The sequence below is a fragment of the Cyclopterus lumpus genome, chromosome 6 (assembly GCF_009769545.1).
Source record: "Cyclopterus lumpus isolate fCycLum1 chromosome 6, fCycLum1.pri, whole genome shotgun sequence".
In the NCBI taxonomy this organism is placed as follows: domain Eukaryota; kingdom Metazoa; phylum Chordata; class Actinopteri; order Perciformes; family Cyclopteridae; genus Cyclopterus; species Cyclopterus lumpus.
Window position 1 is genome coordinate 14,367,487 of NC_046971.1, and position 27,325 is coordinate 14,394,811.

The window sequence follows — 27,325 nt, forward strand, 5'->3', positions numbered from 1 at the left end:
TTTTGTGGAAATTATAAAATATGATTAATAGAATAAGGCTGAAAATGTTGTATATTTTTCTTATTTCCAACTAATCCGATGAAAAGACCAAAATGAAAAATAATTTAGCCTGCAAAAAAGAAAATACTGCCTGTGTAGCTCAGAATCAGAATCAGCTTGATTGGCCATGTATGTGTGCACATACATGGAATTTGACTCTGGTTACACGTAAAGCCAGATATGGCATAATACTGTGCTATAGACATTTATTATTGTCTTAAAACTATCTAAAACACATTATTGTTGCACTGGATGATATTCATTACCATGAACATGGGTGCTGTAGTTTATTATGCATTATTGCCAAAAAACCTTTCTGCTGGCATGAATACTCACCAGAGCACCAATTGGTTTTTAATGCGCAACATTTTTTATTAGTTTGATTTATTCCTGTATATAGTGTGTATTCATGAGTACATTTGCTAAAAACTACTGAAAAACTAAAAATAATGTTAGCCTTTTCATTTAAAAATATAGACCAAGGTCCTCAGTGTGCACTAATAAATGAAAGTGTGATGTATTCACTGTAGGTTTACTGTAGTACAAAGAATCAAAGCGAAACATTAATCCTTTGTCGTACAGCTTAATAATAACTGTCCAACTGTCCCAGCCTGGCACTGATAGTCTCTAAGGTAGCAGGGGCATTTCAAATACTGAGCATAAACTACAACAAAATACTGTTTGCTGCTTTCATCCAAATTGCAGCAGAAAGAGTGGATTAATGTATAATAAAAACCCACATGATAGAAATATCTCTGATCTTTGTCCATTTTCATGCCACACTCCCACTTGGACTACTTCTCTTCAATCTCCCCTTTGATCCATTATCATAACAGGCAACGCATACAGTCTAAATAATGACCAGGTAAAGGATACCTCTGCTTCAGACTGCCACTCAAGTACACATAAGTGTGCAGGTACACTTACAAACGTACATAATGCTCACACATCAGACTCTTCAGAACAACAATAATTGTGAACGTTTACTGCAAGCGTTTTTGAGTCGCTCGTCAAACAAGGGATATGCATGGCAAACACAGGATGGCTATGGTATGGTTAAGTTTAGCTACAACTACACTACTACTACTCTACGGATCAGAGACATGGAGGACAACCAAGATCTCATTGACGACAGTACAAACATTCATGGATCCAGATACCCTCAGCACCAATGGTAACAATGCCAGCAAGCTGAGGGAAAGATTGTGGTCATGGTTAATTACTGTATTTAAGAAATCCCTTTCGGCCAATCAGATAAACGCAACAAACAGCCGTTTTGCCGTGATATCTAAGCATGCCACTGTCTCTTGCATTGGTACGGAACATTTGCATTGAATGTAATTCATGAATTACACATCTTTCTAATATGAATGTAATCCCACAGAAAACTCAAACATTTCTCAAGCACGCAAGCATATTTCTTTTAAAACTGGTACCTGGTTGTAGAGAGCACACACATGCAGTGCAGTGTTTCCAGATGCATTCTGGGCGGTCATGTCGGCTCCGTAGAACAGCAGGTGTTCCAGGTGCTGCACGTGGCCATAGCGGCATGCCTGAAAGTACATAATCACACATTTACAAAACAAATCCTAGTTTTTTAATTACAAAGTCAAAAGGGAGAAACTATACATTGTCTCTGAGAAAATATAGATGAGCAGTATGGCGTATTTTATAGTCATATTTGTTGTACCGAAGTGTGACAAAGGCCCCGAACTGGAATTTAACCAGGAATGTAAAAGGAATGTGGAACTTAGCCAAATAAGTCCACATTGTATTTTTGTGAGCTGATCAGTCACATTGAAGAAAATGTGAAAACATGTTCTACATAAACAATTGAAAGATTGGCTGGAATAGCTTGAATATTCTCATATATAATATAAAAAAGGCAGCCCAAATACATGCTTCTACAAATGAGCTTCACAGGAATTGTAACAACTAAAACACGTACGCCTCAGAAATGTTAAAACTATTGAATATGTTTTGTTTTCCCTTGGGCTAATTCTCCTCACACATGATTTTAACAGTCTCTAAAAGCAAGAGAGAAACGTGTTTGTATCACCTGAGGCAAAATCTGTGAGTTAAAATTATTCTGACAAGAGTTATGCCTTTTTTTCTGCTTCTTTGTTTCACATAACTCGGAGCAATACACTTTTCATCTAATCTCTATCTATCTCCTCTCTCTTCTTGCCTTTCTACTCTGGGGTTTTGTCCTGCGTCATTGAAAGAAGCACACCAACTCTTCCCAGCAATTGTTCTCTCCCTCCTGTGTTCTGTCTCGCTAAGAGTGTGTGACAGCAGTGAGACAGCACACAAATGATGTTGGGATTGTTGTTGGTTATCAGACCTTCAGCAGCGTATTCTATCGTACACGTTATATACCTCTAGAATACTAATGCTGGAAAGGACATAAAAAAAGGGGAGACCAAAAGAAGGAGTAGTAATAAATAAAATGGGGAGAAAATGTGTAGGGAATTTATATTCACCACATTTAAGAGTAGACTTAAGACTTTCCTCTTTAATAGCGCTTATAGTTACAACTGGCTCAGGTTTGCCCTGGTCCAGCCCCTAGATATGCTGCTATAGGCCTAGACTGCTGGTGGACATTTTAGGATACACTGAGCTCCTCTCTCCTCTTCTCTCTCTCCTTCTGGAAGAATTCATGTCCCATTAGTGCACATTACTAACTTTACTCCTTCTCCGGAGACTTTGTGCTTTCTCCCAGGTCTACATGGATCGTGGTTATATCTGGACCAGGATGTTGTATGTGTACAGATTGTAAAGCCATCTGAGGCCCTCTGTGATTTTGGGCTTTAAAAAATGTATTTAATTAAATTTATAAACACAAAAACTTGATCTGAATCAGTATTGAAATGCCATATATCCCTCCATTTAAAACCCTTACTGTATCTGCAAACTAAAAGGGAAGACTTAAAAACAAGTCCTCTGCATTGCTGCCACAGTCATACCTGAACACACTTGCTTTAAGGAAAGCAGAATGGAGGACATAAATGCATTAGAAACCATAGACAAGTACTTTCTTTACTGAAATCATCTGCTCCAAGTCGGTTTCACAAAACTATTTTAAGTGCACAGACCTTTCGTAAATTGCTCGTTTCCGACTGATGAATGTCACCTGTTCATGGGGATGTGCACATTCAGGTAACTCTCTCATTAGCATAATAAACACCCCTACACTCCTCATTCAAGGCCACCTGCATGTGTTTTGATTCCCAAAAGATGTCATATAAAAGGTAAAAAGATTATTCTCATACTGCAGAGCTTCAAAACCTGCTGTCAGTAATTTGACGACAAACCCATAACAAATTTTGCATTTTCAGTAGTGGTATAAAAGGACCATTTTGTGGTTGTATTAATAGTATAGCTTCAACGCTATAGTGTGACAAAAATAAAGAGGGGACGTTTTAGGCTACAATAACAATACAGCCTACCACATTTGATTGTTTATTTAACATTTAGATTAGCTTGATTTCCCGACATTCGAGTAAAATGTTGCCATTCAACATGTTCTGAGCAACAGAGGTGATGAGTCCCACAGCGTCCTACTTGGTTCCATGTAAAGCACAAGAACCTTCAGTGTCTTTCCGTCACTACACAGATAGACGCTAAAAAGACTTGACACAAACAAAAGCAGTATGTACACACTAGCCTCTATTATGTTTACAGAGCATGCCTTGAGGTGGTATGAGTGTAAAATACACACATTATGCCATGTTTGCTCTTCATAGGTCAAGGACCTATTTCTATACTTAACATAGATGGACACCAATATTTGCACTGCCAGGCACTGGTTTAGATAGAGCTGCAGCAACAGCAGAGTAACTGTGTCCTAGTAACTCCTCATTTCTGGAGGCCTCTAGAAACATATATGTATAGTTCATGACATTTTAGTAGTCCGTATTTGTGCACTGCATATTTCTGAGTAAATGAACATTCAATATGTGTGGGTGTGTGTATAGTACATGTATAGGTGTTGTGGTCGCACAACTAGCATTACCATGAATCAATAACCGTTTTGTAAATTTAACATTTGAGCACTCAACCCACATACAGTACATTCACAGAAAAACAATAATGTTTTTCAAATGTATTTTGTATTTATTTTATCTGCTTGGAAATGTAGTTCAACGTCGTCATTGATTACAAATACTTCCAAGGTGGTAAATGTCCCAAAAAAATTACTTCCTTTCCAAGCTTGAGCTTCCTACCAGCACATGACCCCCTCAAGGGATTCAACCACAACAAATTAAATTCTCAAACTGAGGGAAACACAAAAATCAATTCAATGAAACTCTGAAAACCAGACAAGACCTCTTACCCTGCACCTACATTTGTATTCTGCACCAATCACTGTTGTATTGTGTGTGTGTGTGTGTGTGTGTGTGTGTGTGTGTGTGTGTGTCTACGTGTGTATTACCTGGTGTATCTCCTGCCAGCCATTCTCATCCACACAGCCAACCTGTGCATGATCATACAGCAGCAGCTCACAGCAGTAGGGGTCCCCTCCTACCATTGAGCTGTGGTAGAGAGGAGTCAACCCCCTACTGTCTTTATAGTCAGGCGATGCACTCAAGTCCAACAGCGTCTGGTAGGATACAAGGAAGGTTAGGGGGGAATAATGCTTTAATTACTTCTTACAGTTCCAAGTCACAATGTGAAGGTTGAGAAGACCAGTATATACTGTAGGTCTGTATTATTTATGTATTATTTATTTATATATATATATATATATATATATATATATATATATATATATATATATATATATGTATGTTATTAACACTAGATAATGCTTTCTCAAGAACAAATCTCAGCAAAGTAATCATTCAGTGATTAGAAGCATCTTGTGCTGTAGGACATGTATACAATAATTATAAATAAACTATTTATTAATTTTATTTGGCGACATAAGCATGACCTTCTGAAGACGTATTATACCAACAGCAGCAACATATTATGTATATCACATGGCGCAGTGACATTGAATATTTGGATAATGACAATGACTGAGCGGAAATAACAATTCCATTTTCAACAGATCTGGCTCAACAGGAAATCAATTATATGACTCATGTAAATCCTTTCATGTAGATTACAAGCCTCCTCAAACGAGACACATACAAGGCCATGCAATGAATAGGCCAGCCCATTTAAAGAGGGCATGTTAATCCTCACATACTTAGTAATTGCTCAAGCGCCCTCTGTACTCAATTGCTCAAGCACCCTTTGCCAGAAATTGCCTACCTGCAAGCTTTCCTTTTTTCACACCAAGTTTGCAATTGGTGTAGCAAAAGAAAAAGAGATGAGTCAGCTTTCTGTGACAATTGATTGTGTGTTACACTCACTATAAGTGCTGTATGGTTCTTGCCGCGCACCGCCTTGTGTAGGGCAGTAATGCCATCTTTTGTTCTGAAGTCCAGATGAGCCCCTCCAGTCTTCAGCACCTTGATGAGATCTGCACATCCCTCCAGCTGGGCTGCCAGCGTTAGAGGACATTCTGTAAAACCCAAGGATGGCCAAGCAAACAATATCAAAAATCGTATTTACAGTGACATTATTGTGCTTTCTTCTTAGTATATGAACATTCAAAAATTGAAGCTGTCAATATTTGATGACAAAATAGCCAACCACAGTTAATAAAACTGTGATTTTACATTTTCAGTGACTTTGCATTTGGATAACTGCCTTGACTGCTGTGATTTCCACCCTCTTTTCTGCCAAAGTGACAACTTCCTGTTGGTGTTAAACCAACCTATTATCATGCCCCCCCCCTCTGTCAGTTGATAGATCACCAAACAGGGAAAATCTATTTTATGGCTGGACAACATTTGCATAAACGCAAGTAGATTAGCAAAGAAATGAATCCAGAAAGAGGGAGAGAGGGAGATAAAGAGAAAGCTCAAGAGAAAACACATATCAGGGTTTGAAAAAGATTATTATTTATTTATGTATTATTTAACTAAAGTAGAGAAGGTGGGGGTAGTTCTAAGTATAGACTTCCTCACCTCCTGTGTCTGGATCATGGAAGTTGGGGTCCAGGCCTTTTTCCAGAAACCTTGAGACCTTGTCAATGTTCCTCTGCTGCACATACTCCATAAACTTCTTCAGGTTTGCCTAATGGAGGGAGACAAGGGAGCGGGGAGGGGGTAGGGGCAAAGTGGAGGAAAAGACAGCTGTGATTGGGTGATGTCAGACTCATGTGGAAGGGGATGTTTAATAATGCAGTTCAGAGATGAAAGCTAAAGTCGCTGCTCTCGCCTTCTGTGTTTTAAGGTTTTATTTCATTTCTGTCATGCCAACCAAATGGGCCATGTGCAGTAGATATATAAGCTATAATAGGTGAGACCAAAAAAGACAAGGAAAGGGCTGTAAGGTAATGCTGAAATGAAGACCGTTCCTTTTGATATTTTGTGCCATGAACATTTTATTTTAAGGCTAACGTCGCATTTTCAGCTCAAATGTTATGGTTATAATATTGTAAGTGCCTGAGAGCAACACTATTGCATCCCTGAGTCTAACATTGATGTTTAAAACCATAGTCCTAAAACAAGCAAAGATACATGCACAAACCCAGCGGCACAATCTGTGACTTGTGATTAAACATATTTATCGCCACTGCTGATGGGAGTATAGAGTGAAAAATGAAGCTGTGAGCAAGGTACCAGCACTAACATTTCACTGTAGATTACTAAAGCCTGAAGAATCAGGACAATCTATGTTGGAATATCTGAGACATAATATTATATCGCAGAAGGTATCTAATGATTATGTGCTGTACTTAAAAAAGACTTAAAGTAAAACTATATCTAAACTATAGTTTAATACTAAACATATCAAATACCAATGAGGACAAGGATGATAGACTAATATAGATCTTGAGGATGTAATTACAGAGACAATATCTGCAGTATACCAAATGAGCTTTACAGAAAACTTAAATTACTATTGAATTATCTGCTTCTCAGTCTCAGTCATTACGTAACATCCACATGCAACCCTCCAGACACACACACATATTACATTTTACACAGCTGAATTACTTAGCACAAGGCATGTAGTATGACAAACTTAAACACTTACAAATATTTACACTCACATGCAAAATGTGAACAGAACTCAGCAGCCTTTGACACTCACCGTTTGTTGCATCATATACTGCATATCCCTCGTTCTTTAAAAGTCACACCCTGCACCTTCCGAATTTCCCATCACACACTCCCTTTCCCTTCCCACCAAGTCATCTGCAGCCCGCTTGCCTTTTGCTCATCCACACCACACTGACATGCTGCGTGGAGCTGCCGACTGCTACTCTCACCACCTCCAAGTCAAACTGAGAATTCACTTTGGCTTTTTCTTTTTTTTTTGATGCTCTGTGAGGCAGTTGTTATGGTGATAGGATACAAAGACAGCTCTGGCAGCCAATGTACACATGAGTGGGAAGAGCATTGAGGTTGTGTTTGCGTGCGTGTTTGCGTGCGTGTTTGCATGCGTGCATGCATGCGTCCTTCGTGCACAATGCCTCGGATACTGCCTTGAAGAGTCTCGGTGATGATTTGCCAGTGATCAGTTGGATCATATGTGTGTTTTATAGGTTGTTCAACAGAGGGCAGATAATAAGCATTTTTAACGATGTATCTGCTTTAGTGAGGGTCTCAATAAGCTCTTCATATTTTCTCAGTTTCGCTAGCTTTCTCTCTCTGTAACACACACATACAGTGTAAATGCACACACGTGGACGGACTTTCCAAGTTACCATGACATACTGACAAATCAGAGAGAAAACAAAAATAAGAAAAGGATTACAGTACAACAAAGCCTTGGAGTGACAAGATACAATTAACTTCTTGTTTTGCAAGACCAATAATTTCCCATGAAACTGAACGTTTTGTCAATAATGTGTACTACTAAACACTTAATCAAAAGACAATTCATACACCTTTTTATATAATGCACAAAAACTAATAAATATGAAATCAGCTACATTTACTTACCCTATCAATCTAAGTATAACAAATGAATAGATAAGACAAATTTACAGTTTATATTCCAAGCTCAAAAATATTTCCATAATTGTCAAATTGTATCCTTTGGAAATATAAAAAAATCATCCAAGCTCAAAATCTCTGCATGTCATTTATGTCCTTTAGATACTGCAATTCTCTTTCTTCCTGACCTAGACAAAAACACTCATCATGTTCCTAGTTTAAACATATTACTGCGGAATTATATTGCAGAAGAACCTTCAGCTGTGTGGATAATTATATTTAAATCATCTATGCATTGATTACCTATTACTTTTAGTATCCATCACTTAACTATAGATAGATCCAGCTTCAGCATTGGATTCACAAGCATGTTAAGCTTGTGAATGCACACACAGCAGGGCATGTTAATGATTGGCAAGTGGGGTTAAATCTTCCTCCATAGTTAATGAAATTCTAGTGGAAAAAAGTAGGAAAATATGAGTAGTACCCCAATATTTCATTCATTGATTTGTCAAGTTTCAGTCACATATAAATGTGACTACTGTCCCTCATGGGCTTTTATATTGTAGGTTATTCATTATAGTGAAGATTCTGGGAGGAAAACTGACTTACTGAATTATTATACGGCGGTTATGGTTATATTTCCTGAAGCCAAAAACTAAAAATACTCAACACGATAAACTGGGGACAGACTACGAGGACCAATGATAAAAGACTTGATAGTGTATGTATTTATATTCCAATACCACAAATTAAAATCAGCAGCAAAGTTCCTAAAATCTAGTGAGATAAAATTGTTATCACCCAAGCTCTTAAAAAACACAAATACTATTGTTTTGTCAGATTATGACAGACATAAATGATACTCTGTACAGGCTATACAAAGTGTGTGCGGTTTGTTGATATGCATGTAGACTTCTCTGGCAGTCAGCCCTGTGTGTAACAGCATGATGTCCTATCTGAAAACATTTAGTGAACTGCCGCAGGAAGTTGTAACCCACTAACACAGAAACACCAATCAATCACATTCCCAGGAAACAGTTGAGGAGCTATGATAATGTTAGTGGATGTGTATGCGCATAGGTGAAGTTATATCATAGGAAACTATTTCCAGACAAAAGCACAATTCTTGTTTCAGAAAAGTCACTGAATGTGCAATACATGCCCCTAATTTTGTGCAGTACAAATCAATGTCTGTATTACCAGCCTTAAACCTGGCAGTGCTACAGTAGTTTTAATTAGCTTAAAAGGAATAACATACAGACAACTTAATAGCTAAATGTCATCCAGCAAGTCCACAACAAACAAAGTCCGCAGCACCTTCACTAGTGTTTACCCTCTTCTCCATCAGACTATGAAGTGCCTCACATATGAATACATTGTTACAGCTCAACAATTAGATTACACGTTTCATGTATATCAATCTAATGTAGTTACCTCCATAGATAACATGATAGTTCACTGGTAAAATGCATCACGTACACTGGCGCACACACACACACACACACACACACCTTATGTAATTAAAGAAATTACAGATGTGGTACACTGAGGTGCCCAACACACAACCACGTATGTGCACGTGTACATTTGGGCAATAATAACTGGAAGCCTGCATGCTCATGTTGGGAGAGGAAGGTAACACCACCAGATAAAAGAAGGTACAGAATAAATGTACAGTCTTCAAAACACTACAGATGTAATTCATTTCAGATAGAAAAATACCCTCAATCACATCCTTACAGCTATAAAAAAAAAAAACATGCACATCATGTTTATCTTTAGAAGGAAAGATATGGTCTTAGTCACACCATACTTATTTTGGCCAATGAATTAGACACTTCCCATCTATTTTTTTTAGTAACCATTCAATACTGATTATCAATACAGCAGCAAACTCTTTACTTACTTAGATACTCATCTGTCACTGTCACACAGTAAATCAAGCATGTAGCTCATCTTCAAATTATCAGTCTTACAGTGTCTCACCTCAACTGCTCCTTAAAACCCACACTTCATTCCAAACAATAAGTGTTTGGTCTGAAGAAGTAACAGTGACAGTACTTTTTTTTAAATGGAAATACTTGATTTCTGTTTCATATTATGTCATTTGTATCCTTCCATCTACCATGATCTATCATCTTGCAGCTGAGCTTGTGATAGTAAAACAGAGTGTATTCTTCTATCTCAAAGCTAACCCACAGTTTGCAGGCTGTGTCATTAAGGGTCATTACACGGACCAAATCGCAATGAGAGCACAGATTTATTGATAAATAATGAGAAAAGGTTTGACTGGTGGTCAATGCAGCTTTGTACATACTCTATTTTCATGAGGATGGTGTAATCCTGCTATGCCGGATGAGGTAAATAAAGAGAGGGACGAAAAACAAAGAAAAAAATAGAGGACTAGCAAAAAAGAAAGATAGTGTCTTATCTCAGTGCAGCAGAGCAAGAAACATCAGCAATAATCAAATCAGAGAATCTATGGCAATTGACCAACTTGTTAAACCAAGAAAATACCCTTCAGATTCAGTTTGGTGCTTTGCACAAGGTGTCCTCATCTGCCCAACTAGAAATGACTCTTCAACGACAGCATTGGATTTGTGCTGCCCTTGATCCAATTATTTGTCTGTGCATTCTTTTCACAGATGGCTACAAAACTGTTGTGCTACGACTGCGGGACATTTCTAGAAAATAATCTGAAAAAGAATCTGCTCATGAATAGATTGTGAACACAAGCAATCATAAATCTGGAAAGTAATGCATTAAAGTCACTCCAACCACAAATATCAATGTAGACTTTGTGGACTTACCACCCACAGGGACAAGCATTGGGGTTGGGCGCTATGTAGACTAGCTCTAGGGATGTGGAACGTCACCTCGCTAGCGGGAAAAGAGCCAGAGCTGGTGCAGGAGGTGAAGCGGTACCAGCTAGATATAGTTGGGCTCACCTCCACGCACAGCACTGGCTCTGGACCCAAGCGCCTGGAAAAGGGTTGGACTTTGTCCTTTTCTGGAGTTGCCCAGGGCGCTGCGCGGGAGTGGGGTTACTCAAGAGCCCTCGGCTGAGCGCCGCTGTGTTGGAGTTTTCCCCGGAGAACGAGAGGGTCGCCTCCCTGTGCCTACGGGTTGCGGGGACTAAGGCTCTGACTGTTGTTTGTGCTTATGCACCGAACAGCAGTTTGGAGTATCTGGCCTTCTTGGAGTTGGTCGGTGGACTCCATAGTTCACCAGGGAGACTTCAAAGCTTGTAGGGAATATCAGAGAAACCCGGCATGGGTGATTGGGGGGGAACGGCTTGCCCGATCTGAACCCGAGCGGTGTCTCGCTGTTGGACTTCTGTGCTAACAAAGGTTTGTCACTAAACAAACACTATGTTCGAACATAAGTGTGCCTGGTACCAGAACACCTAAAGGCTGGAGATCAATGATCGACTTTGTAATCGTATCATCTGCTCTGCGGATGTATGTTTTGGACACTCGGGTGAAGAGAGGAGCAGAGCTCAACTGATCACCACCTGGTGGTGAGTTAGATCAGATGGCGGGGGAGATGGCTAGAAAGACCTGGCAAACCCAAATGTGTAGTGAGGGTGAACTGTGAACATCTGGCTTAGGATCCTGTCCGGGAAGTCTTCAACTCACACCTCCAAATTAACTCAGACATCCCAAGGGAGGTTAGGGACATGAAATGTTCAAAGCCTCTACTGTGGACATGGCTGCTAGGAGCTGTGGGCGGAAGGTCATCGGCAACCCGAGAACCCAGTGGTGGACACCGGGGGTGAGCGAAGCCGTCAAGCTGAAGAAGGAGACCTTTCGAGCCTGGTTGGCCCAGGGGTCTCCTGAAGCAGCTGACGGGTACGGGCAGCCCAGAAGGGCTGCAGATGCGGTGGTCGCGGATGCTAAAACTCAGGCATTGGAGGAGTTCAGGAGGCCTTGGAGAAGGACTTTTGGTAGGCCTCAAGGATGTTCTGGCAAACTATCCGACAGCTCAGGAAGGGAAAGCAGGGCCTACCCCAGGCTGTTCTCAGCGGGGTCGGGGGAAGCTGCTGACCCGGACGGAGGCAGTGGAAAGAGCACATTGAGGAACTCCTAAACCTGACTAACATGTGCCTTGGAGAGGGCGCAGCGCCTGAACACGCCTGAGCACCCATATCCCTGGGAGAGGCCAATAAGGTAGTCAAAAAGCTCCTTGGTGGCAAGGCGCCTGGGGTGGACGAAATCTGCCCTGAGATGCTGAAAGTGCTTGATATTGTTGGGCTGTCTTGGCTGACACGCCTTTTCAAGGTCGCATGGGGGTCGGGAACAGTGCCCATAGACTGGCAGACCGTGGTGCTGGTTTCCATTTTCAAGAAGGGGGACCGGAGAGTGTGCTCAAACTATCGAGGTATCACACTACTCATTCTCCCGGGGAAAGCTTACGCCAGGGTGCTGGAAAGGAGGCTCTGACCACTTGTCTAACCTCAGATTCAAGAGGAGCAGTGCAGATTCCGTCCCGGTCGTGGAACAGTAGACCAGCCCTTTACCCTCGCAAGACTACTGGAGGGGTCCTGGGATTTGCCCAACCAGTCTACATGTGCTTTGTGGACTTGGAGAAGGCTTTTGAACGGGTCCCGCTGGGTTTTTGAGGGGGGTGCTGTGGCAGTATGGGGTGTTGGACCTGTTGCAACGGGCCATCCAGTCTCTGTACACCTGCAGTAGGAGCTGTGTTCGTATTCTCGGCATTAAGTCAGACACGTTCACGGTGGGTGTTGAGCTCCGCCAAGGCTGCCCTTTATCACTGGTCCTGTTTGTGACTTTCACAGACAAGATATCTAGGCACAGCAGGTTTGGGTTTTGGGATTGCTTCTCTGCTGTTTGCAGATGATGTGGTCCTGTTGGCCTCCTCTGACCGCATTTACTGGGGCGTTTTTCAGCCGAGTGTGAAGCGGCAGGGATGAAATCTACAAATCCTACAAATCTGAGGCCATGGTGCTCTGCCGGAAACCGGTGGATTGCTCCCTCCAGATTGTGTGTGCCTACTCTAAGCGAAGGAGTTCAAGTATCTCGGGATCTTGTTCACAAGTAAAGGTAAGATGGAGCGGGAGATCAACAGGCAGATCGGTGCGGCTGCAGCAGTAAAAACGGTTCAGCTCTCAATTTATCGGGCGGTCTACGTTCGACCCTCACCTATGGTCACGAACTCTGGGTCGTGACCGAAAGAACGAGGTTGCAGATACAAGCAGCACCACAATAAGTTTCCTCTGTAGGGTGGCCGGGAACAGCCTTAGAGATAGTGTAAGGAGCTCAGACATCAGGGGGGAACTTGGAGTTGAGGCGCTACTCCTTTGTGTCGAAAGGAGTCAACTGAGGTGGTTCGGGCATCTCATCAGGATGCCTCCTGGTTGCCTCCTACTGGAATTTCAGGAAATTGTTATCAGAGTTACACCTGCAAGACTACAGACCCCTCACCTATTTAGGATTCTGCCCTTTTTTATATTGGCACCTTGCTACTCTTGCGAGCAGGACAAAGATGATAAAGGTTCCTTCTTTTAGTTCAGTACCGTGATGAGGCTCTTGTCTCCACCACTAAGGGGAGGTTATCTAACACAAACTGATAAAAGCCTGGGTATGGGGCCAGAACTTACACGACTCCCCCTGCCTCCATTGCTGTCTTCCCTACCTCTTTTATTCACTCTAAATTGCAGCTATTCTTCCTTAGTTTTCCTTCTCCTTTTCATACAAGGTTTTTATATTTTTGCTATAGCTTCATAAAAGGAGGTGAACACACTCAATGTTCAGTAGCTAATGTGCATTCATGTGTAATCCATACAACATGTACATATGTGTGTCAGACACTGTCACTGACCTATATTTACACTCATTGCCACATGGCTACACAGCCCCCTGGTCACTCACAGCTGGCCGACAGTACATTCTGCATGGATGAGTAGTAATTAAAATGTTCACCAACATGATGCTTATTCGGGAGGATCACATACTGACCTAATGTGAGCTGGCCCGTAAAATACACACATGTTCTAAAGAGTCACAACTCTGAAGGCAATAAACACAGCGAGCCAGTGTAGTGGGTCATGGGAATGCTCTGGGGACCGTCAGACATCAGGGTGATACGAGTATAGCCTAAACAGTTGGGATGGAGCAAAGGCCTCAAGCAGACGTGGAAGTAATGCTTTACTCCATTGAAACAGGGTCCTGCTGTCAGTGCAAGCTACACAACAGATTCTGTATCACGAAAACAAGCATATGGTTCCGGTCAAAGATATAAATCGAGGCCCATTGTCTAAGCCTACATATGACATACACTCTACATTTTACAAGAAGTTCAGACCTTGGATGGCGTCAGAGACAATAATTCAGATTTGAAAATTCCAATGAAATTACCTGGATATTTTCTTAAAGTCTACCTCAGTATGGGGCTCATAGAGGAAGCTCAGTGACGTAAACAGAGGAAAGAAAATAACTCTGGATTCTGCTATCAGTGCATTTCACAACTTTTCAGAGATATAGTAAGGACTATTCCAGTGTTCATTCTGGGAAGTTGATGACAATATCTGCTGATGTCTCTTTCCCAATGTAAGTATATGGTGAACAAAGTATTTTTGAGCCCAATTACACCACTTTGTAAAATGTGCTTCAAAACTTTTGGTTCAGCATTGCATAATGAAGTCCTCCATTTCATAGTGTAATCCCTGATGGTGAGCAACAAAGTCGACTGTTAAAACCTGTCACTGATCTAACTGATCCAACGTTTGACTCACTCATTGTGCTTCTACCTCATCAGGTATACCCTGTCAGCATTGAGCTGTCACATTAGTAAAGTGTATTCAGATGCCAGGTGACTTGTCTACTCAGCCTGTCTTGACAATGACTGTTGGGTCTGATTCATCAGACCCAACAGTGTCACTGATGAGCAACAAAACTGAAACTACTGTGGTTAATTTGATTAAATGATTTACTTGTTAGCAGTTTGTTCATGAAAATAATAATGAAGGAAATTCTCTACATATAAAAATGTATATTAAAAATTACAATCATCGTGAATGGGCAGAGATTCAGGGAGGGTCCATGAATACAATCTTATCAAAGACAAATGGTGGTATTAACAATCAGTCACACGTTAAATGAGTCAACTGCCTCTTCTTGAGTGTCGTCACGTCAGCACAAACACTCTTATCTGGCACACAGCGTACCTGATTCTGTCTGTGCTTTGTTGACAGTCACTTATATAAAGGCTGGAGCGAAGGCAAGCCTTGAACTCCGTCTCTTAAGAGCAGTGGTAGTCTGAGTAAGTAATTCACCGTTAAACACATGCATTTGTCATACTAAGATTATTTTTTTTCTGTTGTTATTTGTGTGCTAAAAACTAACTGGCAATATAACTGGCAATATAAAAGTAGGCTATGGTAAGTAGTGCCAGGGTGTGCCATAAGGGTTGACAGTGAGGGCAGGAAAGGTGTGATGGATAAAATATATAACATACATGTCGAAAGATACGTTAGCAGGGCAAATGATACATGCACAGTTTGCAGTGTGAAGTTGAGGTAGTACTGTAATATTGTATGGTTTACAGAAATGGGTCTTTTTAATAATCCCGTATATATATATATATATATGCTTGTAGTTTTATTCAAAACTGAAAGTAAAGGGAAGCATGCAGTTTGTTTCACTCAGCTCCCTTGCTGAGCAAGATAAAAGCAAGAGGCATCATGTTTAAACATACTAAGCTGTGCTTCAAGTCTTTGGCAAAAGCACAAAGCAAACCGTAACAGTAGAAACTCAACTCAACCTGATTAGAGAAGCTGTCACTGGTCTATTGCATCTTTCATTTGACTCAAGGTTCCCTATAAAAAAAGAGGCTCTTCTTGTTATACCTCTTCTTATCAAATGAAGAAGAAAATAAATACACACAAATGGCTTTCCTAGTTTTATTTCTCGGTTTATTCTATAATTCATGGATTTATTGTAGAGTATGAAAGTCTAGAAGTATGTTACCATTAAATATGCAACAAAATGACATGATGTGGCAGAAACACAAGAAAACAGGGTCACGTGACGGAAAGGAAGGGAGGAGAGTAGTGCAAAGATAGAAAAGAAATAAAAGTGTGAACATAAGAGATGCAAATAGAGTGGAGCAGTAATCTATTTACAGCTCTAATCGTTCTTATCGCCTGCGTTATTAGTTTATATTTAAACTTTATAATGGACAGATAATGTAAATGACAAAAACAACCTACAAATACACTGTAGAGTTGTTGTGTATTATTGTAATTTACTACTGTAGATGTTTATCCTAAAGCAGTCAGAGTCAAAGGTTTTTTAGCATTTTGAGCCCAGGTGCAGTTGATACCCAGTCCAATCCGATTTGGGTATGAGATATATAATGTTTTCTTTTTTCGTACATCCCCAGTTTAGGTAAGGTTTTGTTTGCTGACACACCAGCTCTACATCAAGGACAAGTGGGAAATTGTGGCTATGTGCTTCATTTTGAATGATTTGAAATGGTGTTATAGTTCATACTCTGGCGGCCAGCCACAGACTATTTTGTATCGCCAAAGAGTCATAGAGAGACGAAAATATGTTTACTCTCAAAGGCTGGCTGGCCCTCTTCGTGTGCATTTCCCCCACAGCAGCGTAAACCCCTGGCCTGTACCTCGCCGCTTCCCTGGGGGGGTGTAGTGACGCAGACCCCTGTTCCTGGCTGATTTTGGACACTGTTACGTTCCACCACTGCCAGAATAAGAGCACGTCATTGTTTACAGGAGGACAGTGCTCCTTAGATCTAGTCTCCTATTTTTGCTCTCAAAGTCCACCAGATTGATACATTTAACTTTAAAACATACACCATTTTCGACCAGGGGAGCATGCCTTCAGACTCCCCTTGAGGGTCCATGGTCCATCCACCTTAGTCTCACAAAATCCTGTGGGAATCACTGTATTCTGTACGGTTTTGGTCTTTGTCGGTTTCCAGGCTATATTTGTGCTGATCTCTGGCTGTGAGCCAATATTATTACAGCAAATAATGGCTCCATGTCAAACAGGCTCCTGTGTGGCTGTGTCAGATAAAATGGCTTTACAGAAAACACTAGCATCTTAAACTTCCTGGGTTGTTAATACAGGATAAACATGTAACATTATAAGGTAACAGTGTGTGTCTGAGTGAGTGTTTGAGTCTTCAGAGATTCTAAATTATATTACAATCCATGACAAATTACAATAATGGATTGCAATCTGAAGGCCATTATCTCACAATCTACAATAATGAGGAAAACTGGTTTATTTATGGAATAGGTGTCAAACTCAAGGCCCACCACGCCATTTTATGTGGCATATGATCCTCTTAAATGTAAAGTAGATTCTCCTTTACAGTGTACAGTGACCATAGACCATCTTCCACAATGCATCACGATTTTGTGAACGGCTTCCTACCGCGAGAAAGCAGCGTTTCCATGTAGGCTTTTAACTAAAGACAAGTGATTAAGTTTGACAAATAATCCCAAAATGTACAGGTATGTGAACAGGTGAGCCCCAGACCAACATACAGGTATGTGAACAGGTGAGCCCCAGACCAACATAAATGTATGTGAGCAGGTGAGCCCCAGACCACATACAGGTATGTGAACAGGTGAGCCCCAGACCAACATAAATGTATGTGAGCAGGTGAGCCCCAGACCACATACAGGTATGTGAGCAGGTGAGCCCCAGACAAACATAAATGTATGTGAGCAGCTGAGCCCCAGACAAACATACAGGTATGTGAGCAGGTGAGCCCCAGACCACATACAGGTATGTGAGCAGGTGAGCCCCAGACCACATACAGGTATGTGAGCAGGTGAGCCCCAGACCAACATAAATGTATGTGAGCAGTTGAGCCCCAGACCACATACAGGTATGTGAACAGGTGAGCCCCAGACCAACATAAATGTATGTGAGCAGCTGAGCCCCAGACAAACATACAGGTATGTGAGCAGTTGAGCCCCAGACCACATACAGGTATGTGAACAGGTGAGCCCCAGACCAACATAAATGTATGTGAGCAGGTGAGCCCCAGACCACATACAGGTATGTGAGCAGGTGAGCCCCAGACAAACATAAATGTATGTGAGCAGCTGAGCCCCAGACAAACATACAGGTATGTGAGCAGTTGAGCCCCAGACCACATACAGGTATGTGAGCAGGTGAGCCCCAGACAAACATACAGGTATGTGAGCAGGTGAGCCCCAGACAAACATACAGGTATGTGAGCAGTTGAGCCCCAGACCACATACAGGTATGTGAGCAGTTGAGCCCCAGACCACATACAGGTATGTGAGCAGGTGAGCCCCAGACAAACATACAGGTATGTGAGCAGGTGAGCCCCAGACAAACATACAGGTATGTGAGCAGTTGAGCCCCAGACCACATACAGGTATGTGAGCAGCTGAGCCCCAGACCACATGGAGCTATAGCGCAAGTTCAGACAGGAAGACCATACCCCTCAACCCGCCATTCATTCCTTCACACCAGGCCCCTGCTCCTTAGATGCTTAGAATGGGTTAAATGCAGAGGTCATGTATGTACCTGTATGAATGTGGTGATTGAAATACAGTTTACGTTGCAAAAATGCTCCGGTGGACTAATCTGTTAGCATATTAACTGCATAGTTCACTTGTTTTAAATCTCTTGAGCAACATTTATTTACATATGATGGCAATGGGTTGATATGTATATGTCGTGTCATCAATTGGACTATTGTTGTATTATAGAGCCAAATCAATTGGTGAAGATACTGGGTTCACCTGTTGTATCTGTGTATTCCAGTGTATCATACGCACTGTGCTGTGTTACCGTTAAAAGGGACTAAAGTTGTGAACTCTGACTTTTCAGGCTCTATGGAAAGCATGACATGAAGTGTGCTCTGTGTCTACCAGAAACCTAAGTTATGATAAAACTCACAGTTATAAGGTCTGCTCTGAAATGTGTGTAGCTTTCTGGGCTAAAAACATTCCTGAATGCAACTATATTAGCATACTGTTTGGTGTTTTTTTACAAACAAATGTAAGCAGCTACCTGGGATAGCAAAAGAAAGCAGTAAACTTAGCCATATTCTGTTGCATTTGCCCGATACCAACACAGTGCTATAAGCAGTGCAGAGTTGGTTTGAGCAGTTCATATGGATGCTTTTCAGTAAATATGATTCACTATTGAAAGTTTTTTAATTGAGTATTTCTTTTTTAAGAACTGAATGCTGATTTCCAGTAGAACAGTCGACAGTCAAAGTGTATGTTTAACAATATATATTACTGCTGGATTTTGTAAATCTGTCCAATAAAGGAACATATTAATGAACCTTCTTGGTTTAATGTGGGTGTTTAAAGTCCCCTAAGAGCCACAAAGCTGCTGCGTACCGTTTCATGCCTGTAAGAACAGATTGGGTGTTTTGTGTTTTATCTGTTTGTCTAAAAGCACTTCTGCCTCAATCTACATCTGTTTGGACCTCAGCCTAAATACAGTATGTTTGTCTGAGTGAGCGAGAGAATAAATAATCTCTCATATCCATATGTAACAGGATTAAAGTGTAATGCTCTCAGCCACAAAAAGACCAATGTACTGTATGACAGAGGACAGACTCTATCCCAAGGAGTAGGATTTTCTGTGAGTGAAATCTTCAACCTTTACTGTATCAGTATTGTTGATACACTCTTAAGCTTAGGGGAAAACTAACAACACATGAAAAAGCTGGACGTGTTTTACTCATTCACACCTATATGTACAAACACACACAACATTACATTTACTGATTCAGAATTCAGAATTCAGCACACTAAACACACTGTATTCATAATGAATGAGTGCAGTAAAAAAAAGAAGAAAGACAGTGATGGGTGCAGTTGCTATAGCAACAACATCTAACACATCATTGACTGTAAATGTTTTTGTGAAAATGCAATTCAATTTTACACCTCTCTGGTGAGCCCTGAGAAAGAAGCCCAATCACACAGCGTGCTTAGTTCACATGAGACAGTCTTTATCATAAGTATTGTGATACCTGTTCTAAATAACTTCCACCAGTGTCCCTTGTGAATATCCAAGACATCCCTTTAACTGGGATTAGTTTTTTTTAATGTCTTGTTTCTGTAGGGGGTCCTGCTCTTTTTATTGATGGTTTTGATGGGTAATGGAAAGCAGATAAAGGACAACAAGAAAAAGAGACAAAGAGAGAGAAACAAAAATGCCTCTCTGCATTCTAGCCTAAAGCCAGCCTCTACCTGGACCCATGCCATCTGCTGACACAGCAAGTACACACCAGTATGATCACCCTATTATGTGGCCTATCTGTTTTTAAACCATATGAAATACATAACACAGCAGACAAATGTATCTTATGCAATCCCTTAAACATGTCATCACTCCTTTCTTGTTGGTGTAGAATACGTGTCATTCATACACTGAACAGTAAAAAAAATGTAATCAGCCGTTGCAGTCAAATAAATCAAACATCAAACCAGTTCATCATTTTGAATAAGAAAATTCAAAGCTGGCAATCAAACAAAATGCTTCAAAGTACTATGAACACCTTGTTATCTAAGAACAGTGTCAGAAGGCATAGCAAGACTGTGACATTACAGTAACCGTCATTTACTCTTGATCTGGTGAATCATTTTAGCTGTAGAGTGTTAAGTCTAACCTCTGTTGCCCAACTCCTCGCAGCTCTCTCTGAACGTAGCAGCATGGTACCTCCTGGGTAATCCTTTTCCGAAGCACTGGAATGATGTGTTTTAGCTCTACTACAGTTTGGGCAGGCGGGACAGCATGAACTAGCTCTGATAGGGTTGGCTAGAGGCTGGAACAAAGCACGGCAAAGCCACGGTCTCGTTCCTAGTCATCAACACACTCACAAACATGGAGAGAACAGGCTTATTGTATATGGACCTCAAAACACAGTCTGCTGTACGCTCAAACAATTCCACCCACCCTCCTGACCACACTGGCAGCATGGCTTTGTCCAACATTGTCTCTTCCATCAGAACAATGAGCTCTGGCTTACTTGCCAACCCATTAATACAAATAAATAAATAAATATATTGACATGAACAGTAACACACAGATTTAAAATGGTGACAACACAAAGACACACACACATACGGGCCATTCATGGGTGTTGTTACAATGATACTCTATGGGCTCCATTTTCATGTTCATCAAGTCCTAGAAAACAGTGTCTCAACAGCAGACTGGTATGTTCCTGGTTAAAGTGTGTCATAAGTAAATGCCCACCAAAACCACAGTGCTTACATCAAATGTGGACATAATGTGCAGATCAATTCAAAATGATCTCTCCCCTAATAATTCCCAAGACTGTTGGTTCCTGCCAGTCCTATCTGTCCAAAACACAGAATAACCTGGGCAACAGCTATGTGGGCCATCTTCTTTTTAATGAGTCTGGCCAAAGGGTCGCCTTGTGTTTAAAGGGGATGAAAGTAGCAAATGTGGTTTAAGAGCCTGGCCCCAGAAATACCGCATGATTGCTTGGAATTTCCCGACGCACTGAGCAGGGGGCACTTGTCTGCAATCTACGCCGAGCTGCAGGGCTCACAAAAATAAAGCCCTGTATGTGGAGTAAGCTCAGCCTGGGGTCATGGCAGACTCGATGACAATTGCAAACCATCAGGTGCACCTGCTTGAAACGTAGACAATGTTGTGTGTGAGGGCGGAGATGAGAAAAGAGCATATATCTATGACAGTTGAGAACATGTTGAGCATACATGGAGAGGTTGGTTCTGCTACAGAATTGATTTGAGGAGTTTATTTGGAAATTATCATACATTTGTCCCCACTGTGTCACTATAAAAAATGGTGGTAACTATAAATTGCATTCATGGTCCATGAGTGTTAGCTGACCAGGTGTCGATTTCTTTTCCCGGCCATAGTGTCAACAACGGTTGTTTGATACTGATTTTGTGTTAAGTAATGATTAAAGTGTGCAGTTTACGTCCATATATTGCTCCACATGAAATATGACAATAAAGCTCAATTGTTGTTCGTATGCATTACTGAGTGTTTGTAAGCAGGTGGAATGTATACGGTCATCAGAATAAAAGAGTCCAGAGAAAGAAAGAGCTGAATCAGGTCCAGTGATGTGCGTTTAGGCAGACACACCAACTGACACCGGGACACAGCCAGGCAGGGAGCAGGGGACAGAGCCAGAGGATTGAAACACAACGAAACCAAAACCAAAAGATAACTCCAGCTAAGTTAAACTTAAAGCCCAGTTAAAATACTGCTGTGAAGAAAGCTAAAAAAAGTATCCTTCTCCATTGAACCTTGCTAAAGAAGCACATTTAATTAAAATCATAATTTAAATCATCGTTGTTAAACTTTTGACGTTTGTTATTTATTTATTTGCTTGCTGTGTGCTTTGTTGGAGCTTGTAGTATTTCACTAATGATTCAGCTTTTTTTTTACAATAGACCTTTCTCCTAAATACTCTTTTGTTTAACTGTAAAAGAAACAACAAGTATAAAGAAAAATATAAAATGGAAACATAAAAAAAAAATGTAATTAAAAAAAATAAACATAAGGGGAAAAGTAAACAGTACAAAAAACTGAGGGGATGTTCGGAAAATACATTGTTACATTATATAGGAAATATAGGAATAGTTTGTTATTTAAAACCTGATAGAAAAATAATAAAAATATGCTTACTTGCAGCTTAACAGAAAAGGTTAATTTTCTCTATTAGGTTGATACCCTTCATAATTTCACTTAAGTCTTGTAATGAAGGCGGTTCTTCAGGATTTACACTCAATTAAATCAAGTGATTAAGTATGTAGTTGCAAACAAGCCTACTGGCTACAGAGAGAGAACCAAAGAGGGCAGCCAGCACTCTTCAGGCTGGCACAGGGGTGTGTGGATAGTGTGTATATTCAGCCAGACATTTATTAGAACTCTATTGTACTTTACGCCTCTGGCATTCTATTCTACAGTCAACTATTCATACTGCCTGACCTAGAATGAGAGTCTCCGGCGAGTGGGATGTTATTCTGGATGTAGCAAGAACTATACAATGCTGTATTTCTCCATTGTGAAATGATATTGTGCAATGAGGTGTGGCATCCTCAAGACCAAAAAGCAAGTTCAATTCCAGTTCAGTTAAATGGATGGATGGATGCAAAATGCATGGTGCCTCCACTTTTTTGTCAAGCACATCAGTGGTGATTGGTGTCTTACATTTCCGAAACACAACACACTCAAGCAAACCAAAGGAGAAAGTATGTGGAGCTTTGTACCCGCCAAATGGCTTTAGGTTGCTTCTAAACGCTCAGCAAATAGGAAAAAATAACATGCATTTTCAGCATGTTGCTGTGGTGTGTATGATTGTCATCCTCCACAGAAAAGTCTGTTCAGTATGAGCCATAATGCACTAAGTGGAGAATGAGGAATAGACTGCATTGTCATATCTGAGGACTGGTGGAGGGTCTAGTTGTGATTCACAAAGAGCCCAAAAATACTAGCCGTACCTTCTAGCAGAGACAAACAGAGCTTCCTAGGGTGTGTTATGAGGAGCCTGGGGCTATAGTGTCTACGTGGCCTGGTTTCAGAGTATACTGAACACAATATAATAAATTCCTTCTTTCTAATCTGTCTAAGCAATGTGCTCTTAAACACAAAAACACACCCTACTCAGGTTATGTGAAAGACTAATAGGGAAGATGAGAAACTCTGGTGATGAAGTATAAAGTGTTAGAGTGCAGTGCTGCTATTTAAAGTCAAGTACACACATTCTAGAAAAGCAGTAGCACAAAGTAGACAAAAACACAGTAGCCCAGCCTATGCAGTGTAATTAGGAATCTTTAATATTATACAAGACTGTCACCCTACAAGCCAGGGCTATAGTTTGAATGGCTGTTACTTCTACTAGCTGGATTAGTAAGCAAATGAGAAACAACATTATACAACCACAGAAATTATAAGTAACACTGTAAATGAGATGAGAGATAAGTTATATACTGTATCAATAATTGACCCAAAGAATGTATGGAAGACATTTTTGTTTGAGCATTTTTTTGTAGAGTACGTCAGGCTGCCCATTTGTGCAGTAGCTTAGGTCAAGCTCTGTTGAGTCTCAGCAGAGGTTTACAGAAATACCGTTTGTAGCAGTTACTTAGCTTAACAAGTGTACCCACTGTGCTCCAGATATTATGCTTCATTTTCATCTCTTTGCAGCTTTGACTCTCTCAAACACTAACGCACACACAATGAAGCCATCTACATTGTTAAGCACTAAGATGAGTATTATGATAACAGATAGACAGTCTGTCCTGGAGTAGTCTGACTGATTATTTAAAGAGGTACAAACAAGCTAGAGTTGCTCGACCTAGACCAGAATGATAATGTGTTGAGCCAGACCTTACTTTAGTTCTGACACAGTGCTGTGGAGAAAGGTCTGGCTATGGACCTACTGGCATATACACATTGTCATGTGCATGCATCCATAAACACATTTCCATACACACGTTCACCTGCATGTGCACATACACACATGCAAGCAGGAACATCTGCCACATCCAGACACACACACACAAACACACAAATGTTTGCCCCACAGTCCAAAAGCAAAACAAGACCACTTACACTGGCCACAGCTAGACCAAACATTCACACATCCTCTGACAGTGTGTCGGGCACACACATGCACACATGCACACACACACAAATAGACACAGTGATCCAAGCCTACGGTTAGCAACTGAACCAGTGAAACATTAGCATTCTGTCAAGGTTTCAGACAAGACTGCACCAGCTTTGCACACAGCCAACATGCAGCAGAGCATAACAACAGAACTAAAGCCAGAGAGAGAAAGAGAGCGAGAGCATAAACAGGTAGACAGGGATGAGTTGGGGACTGTTTGGGAATAATTAGAGGCAGAAAGTATGGAAAACAGAGAGACAGAAGAGGAAAAAGACACATTTACACCAGAGATAATGTTAAAATTAAATTAAAGAGATGATGAGAGCAATTTGGGTACCTTACTATTGATTCTGGCCTTCCTGGCTTGTTTATTTTTTCTTTCTCTTCTCTCGGCTGCTTGTCTTTTGCCCAGAGCGGATCCCATCTCTCACGCACTCAGACACACTCCCTGTTACACACACACTCCCTGTAGGTCAGCTACAGTCCCAATGCAAAAAATCATCCACATGGCCATATCCAGTCCCCTTCCTCCTCCTCGTCATCTCCTCTCCTCTTGTTCTCTCTCCTTCTCCTTCACTACCTCTCCTATTGTCAAAGTAGCACATGCACACTCACATGGTCAATCACACAAACACACGCACACACTGAATGCTGTGCATAGACAGATAGAGAGCTAGGAAGGGGTGATTTTGCAGGATGCTGGAGAGAATAGAGGGAGGGTGGGGAGAGAGAGAGTTAGAGAAGAGGGAGGGAAACTAGAGGGAGGGGAGAGAAGGAAAACAGAAAGAGAAAATGAAAGGGAAAGTGGGTGGGGTGTAGAAGCGAGGAAAGACAAGGATACCCAAAGTGTGAAAGGAAGTATAGAAAAAAACAGGACAGAGACATACAAATACCGTAGGATGCTGGAGCAATCTCTGTTACTACATTCCAAACCAAGTGTGTAATGACAATGGAAACTTCATGACTATTGACTAATGCTCATGTTATTATGTCACAGTGTTTCTGAAATTATGGTTACATTTAAATGCAAACTGTTTGCAGAATTGATGGTATTATAATTGTTTGTACAAATAACCCCATTTACACAACTCCACAGAGTATGTACAGTACATGTGTATTCACACTTCAAAAACACAGAGGCACAAACAGTATCTCATATTAGAATCAGCATAAACAATTTCAGCTCTCTACAACTGGGAAAATAGTGTCTGTGTGTGTGTTCTTGTTTCTACACAGATATGTCTCTACCTTTATTACGGTATTACATTTATCTTCCTGTTAAAATATTATCCATAAGGGGAGCTTTCTGTATCAGGGATTCCCCATTGGAAATATCCTATCATCCTGTGCCAGGAGTGAGTGAGTGAGTGAGTGAGTGTGTGCATGTGTGATGTGCATGTGTATATATTGGTGTATTATGCAGGAATCCCACATCAAATTTCTTGGGAGGGTAAAGCACTGTGCAAATGCTCAGAGGGATATGGCATCTTGGAACAATATCACACCTACAATGAGCTACATTCTCTGTGTGGTTCATTGTAAATTGAAAATAATGCAGGAATTCTCATTCATAAATACAATAGATTGCTAACAGCAATACAAAGCCTTGGTGTAGGAGGAATAGCATTACTCTGCAATAGGTTTTAAGGAGGAGTCGTGAGTGTGAATTATCCTTTCCTACACATGTACACTGTCAAACACTTTAATGTGAGCACTGGTTTAGCTTGTGAATCATACTGAACAATTTCTTTACCCAAACATTTAGCAGATTTTATATTTTTATATTGTTTCAATTTCTCTACTGCTTTATGATATGAGCACAGTTGAAATGCCCTCACTCTAGCAATGTGTTCTGTGGAGTCATGACCACATTACCAAATAGTGCGTTACTAAATGCTGTCAAGCTTTATTCATGGTTGTATATAGAGCATGCCTATTTTTCTATCCATCCAACCATCTGATCTTCCATCCCTAATGTATAACAGACCAATTGAAACTGCATGAGATCTGTTCTTCAGAACACATACGAAGAGTTCCTCTCAGGGCACATACATCTGTACTGATCAATCTCTAGGACATGGCTGACGCATTAGTTCTCTGTTCATCATAAATTAAATAGCATGAAGTAGCTGATTTTGATGGGTGACTGTGACTCAGTGGTGAGAAGGGTCATCCTTCAATCAGAGGATCCACAGTTTGATCCCCGGCTCCGCTTGCCTACGTTGATGTGTCCTTGGGCAAGACACTTAACCCAACATTTCTCCCGTAGCTGTACGGTGTAAGAACGTTAGTTTGTCCTGATGGGGAGGTGGCACCTTGTGTGGTAGCTCCTCCCATCAGTGTGTGAATGGGTGTGAATGGGTGAATGATGTAGTGAAGTAGTAGTGTAGTAGTGTTAAACCACTTTGAGTGACGAGAAAAAGCCCTACAGTCCATTTACCATTTGATCTCAACATGTTACTATGAGATGTGGATGAAAAGATACATATATCTCAAATATTTCCCTTTCATGTGATGTGCAGCCTTAAAAAACATGGAGTTTGAAAATGACACTGGAATATATACAGTAAAGATGCCAGTAAACAGTGAAGACAACGTCAATATGAGAATGTAAG

At 40.8% G+C, this 27,325-nt stretch overlaps 1 protein-coding gene across 1 annotated transcript in view; it reads right to left on the minus strand.

Moving 5' to 3' along the window:
- The window catches only part of shank3a (SH3 and multiple ankyrin repeat domains 3a), a 135,329-nt gene that overhangs the window by 64,121 nt on the left and 43,883 nt on the right, over positions 1 to 27,325 (minus strand). Inside the window, exons 4-7 of the mRNA XM_034535207.1 lie at positions 6,063 to 6,171; positions 5,403 to 5,554; positions 4,475 to 4,642; positions 1,476 to 1,592 (exon numbers count right to left, since the gene is read on the minus strand). Coding sequence (XP_034391098.1) covers positions 1,476 to 1,592; positions 4,475 to 4,642; positions 5,403 to 5,554; positions 6,063 to 6,171 — 546 coding nt within the window. The remainder of the gene's footprint in view (positions 1 to 1,475; positions 1,593 to 4,474; positions 4,643 to 5,402; positions 5,555 to 6,062; positions 6,172 to 27,325) is intronic.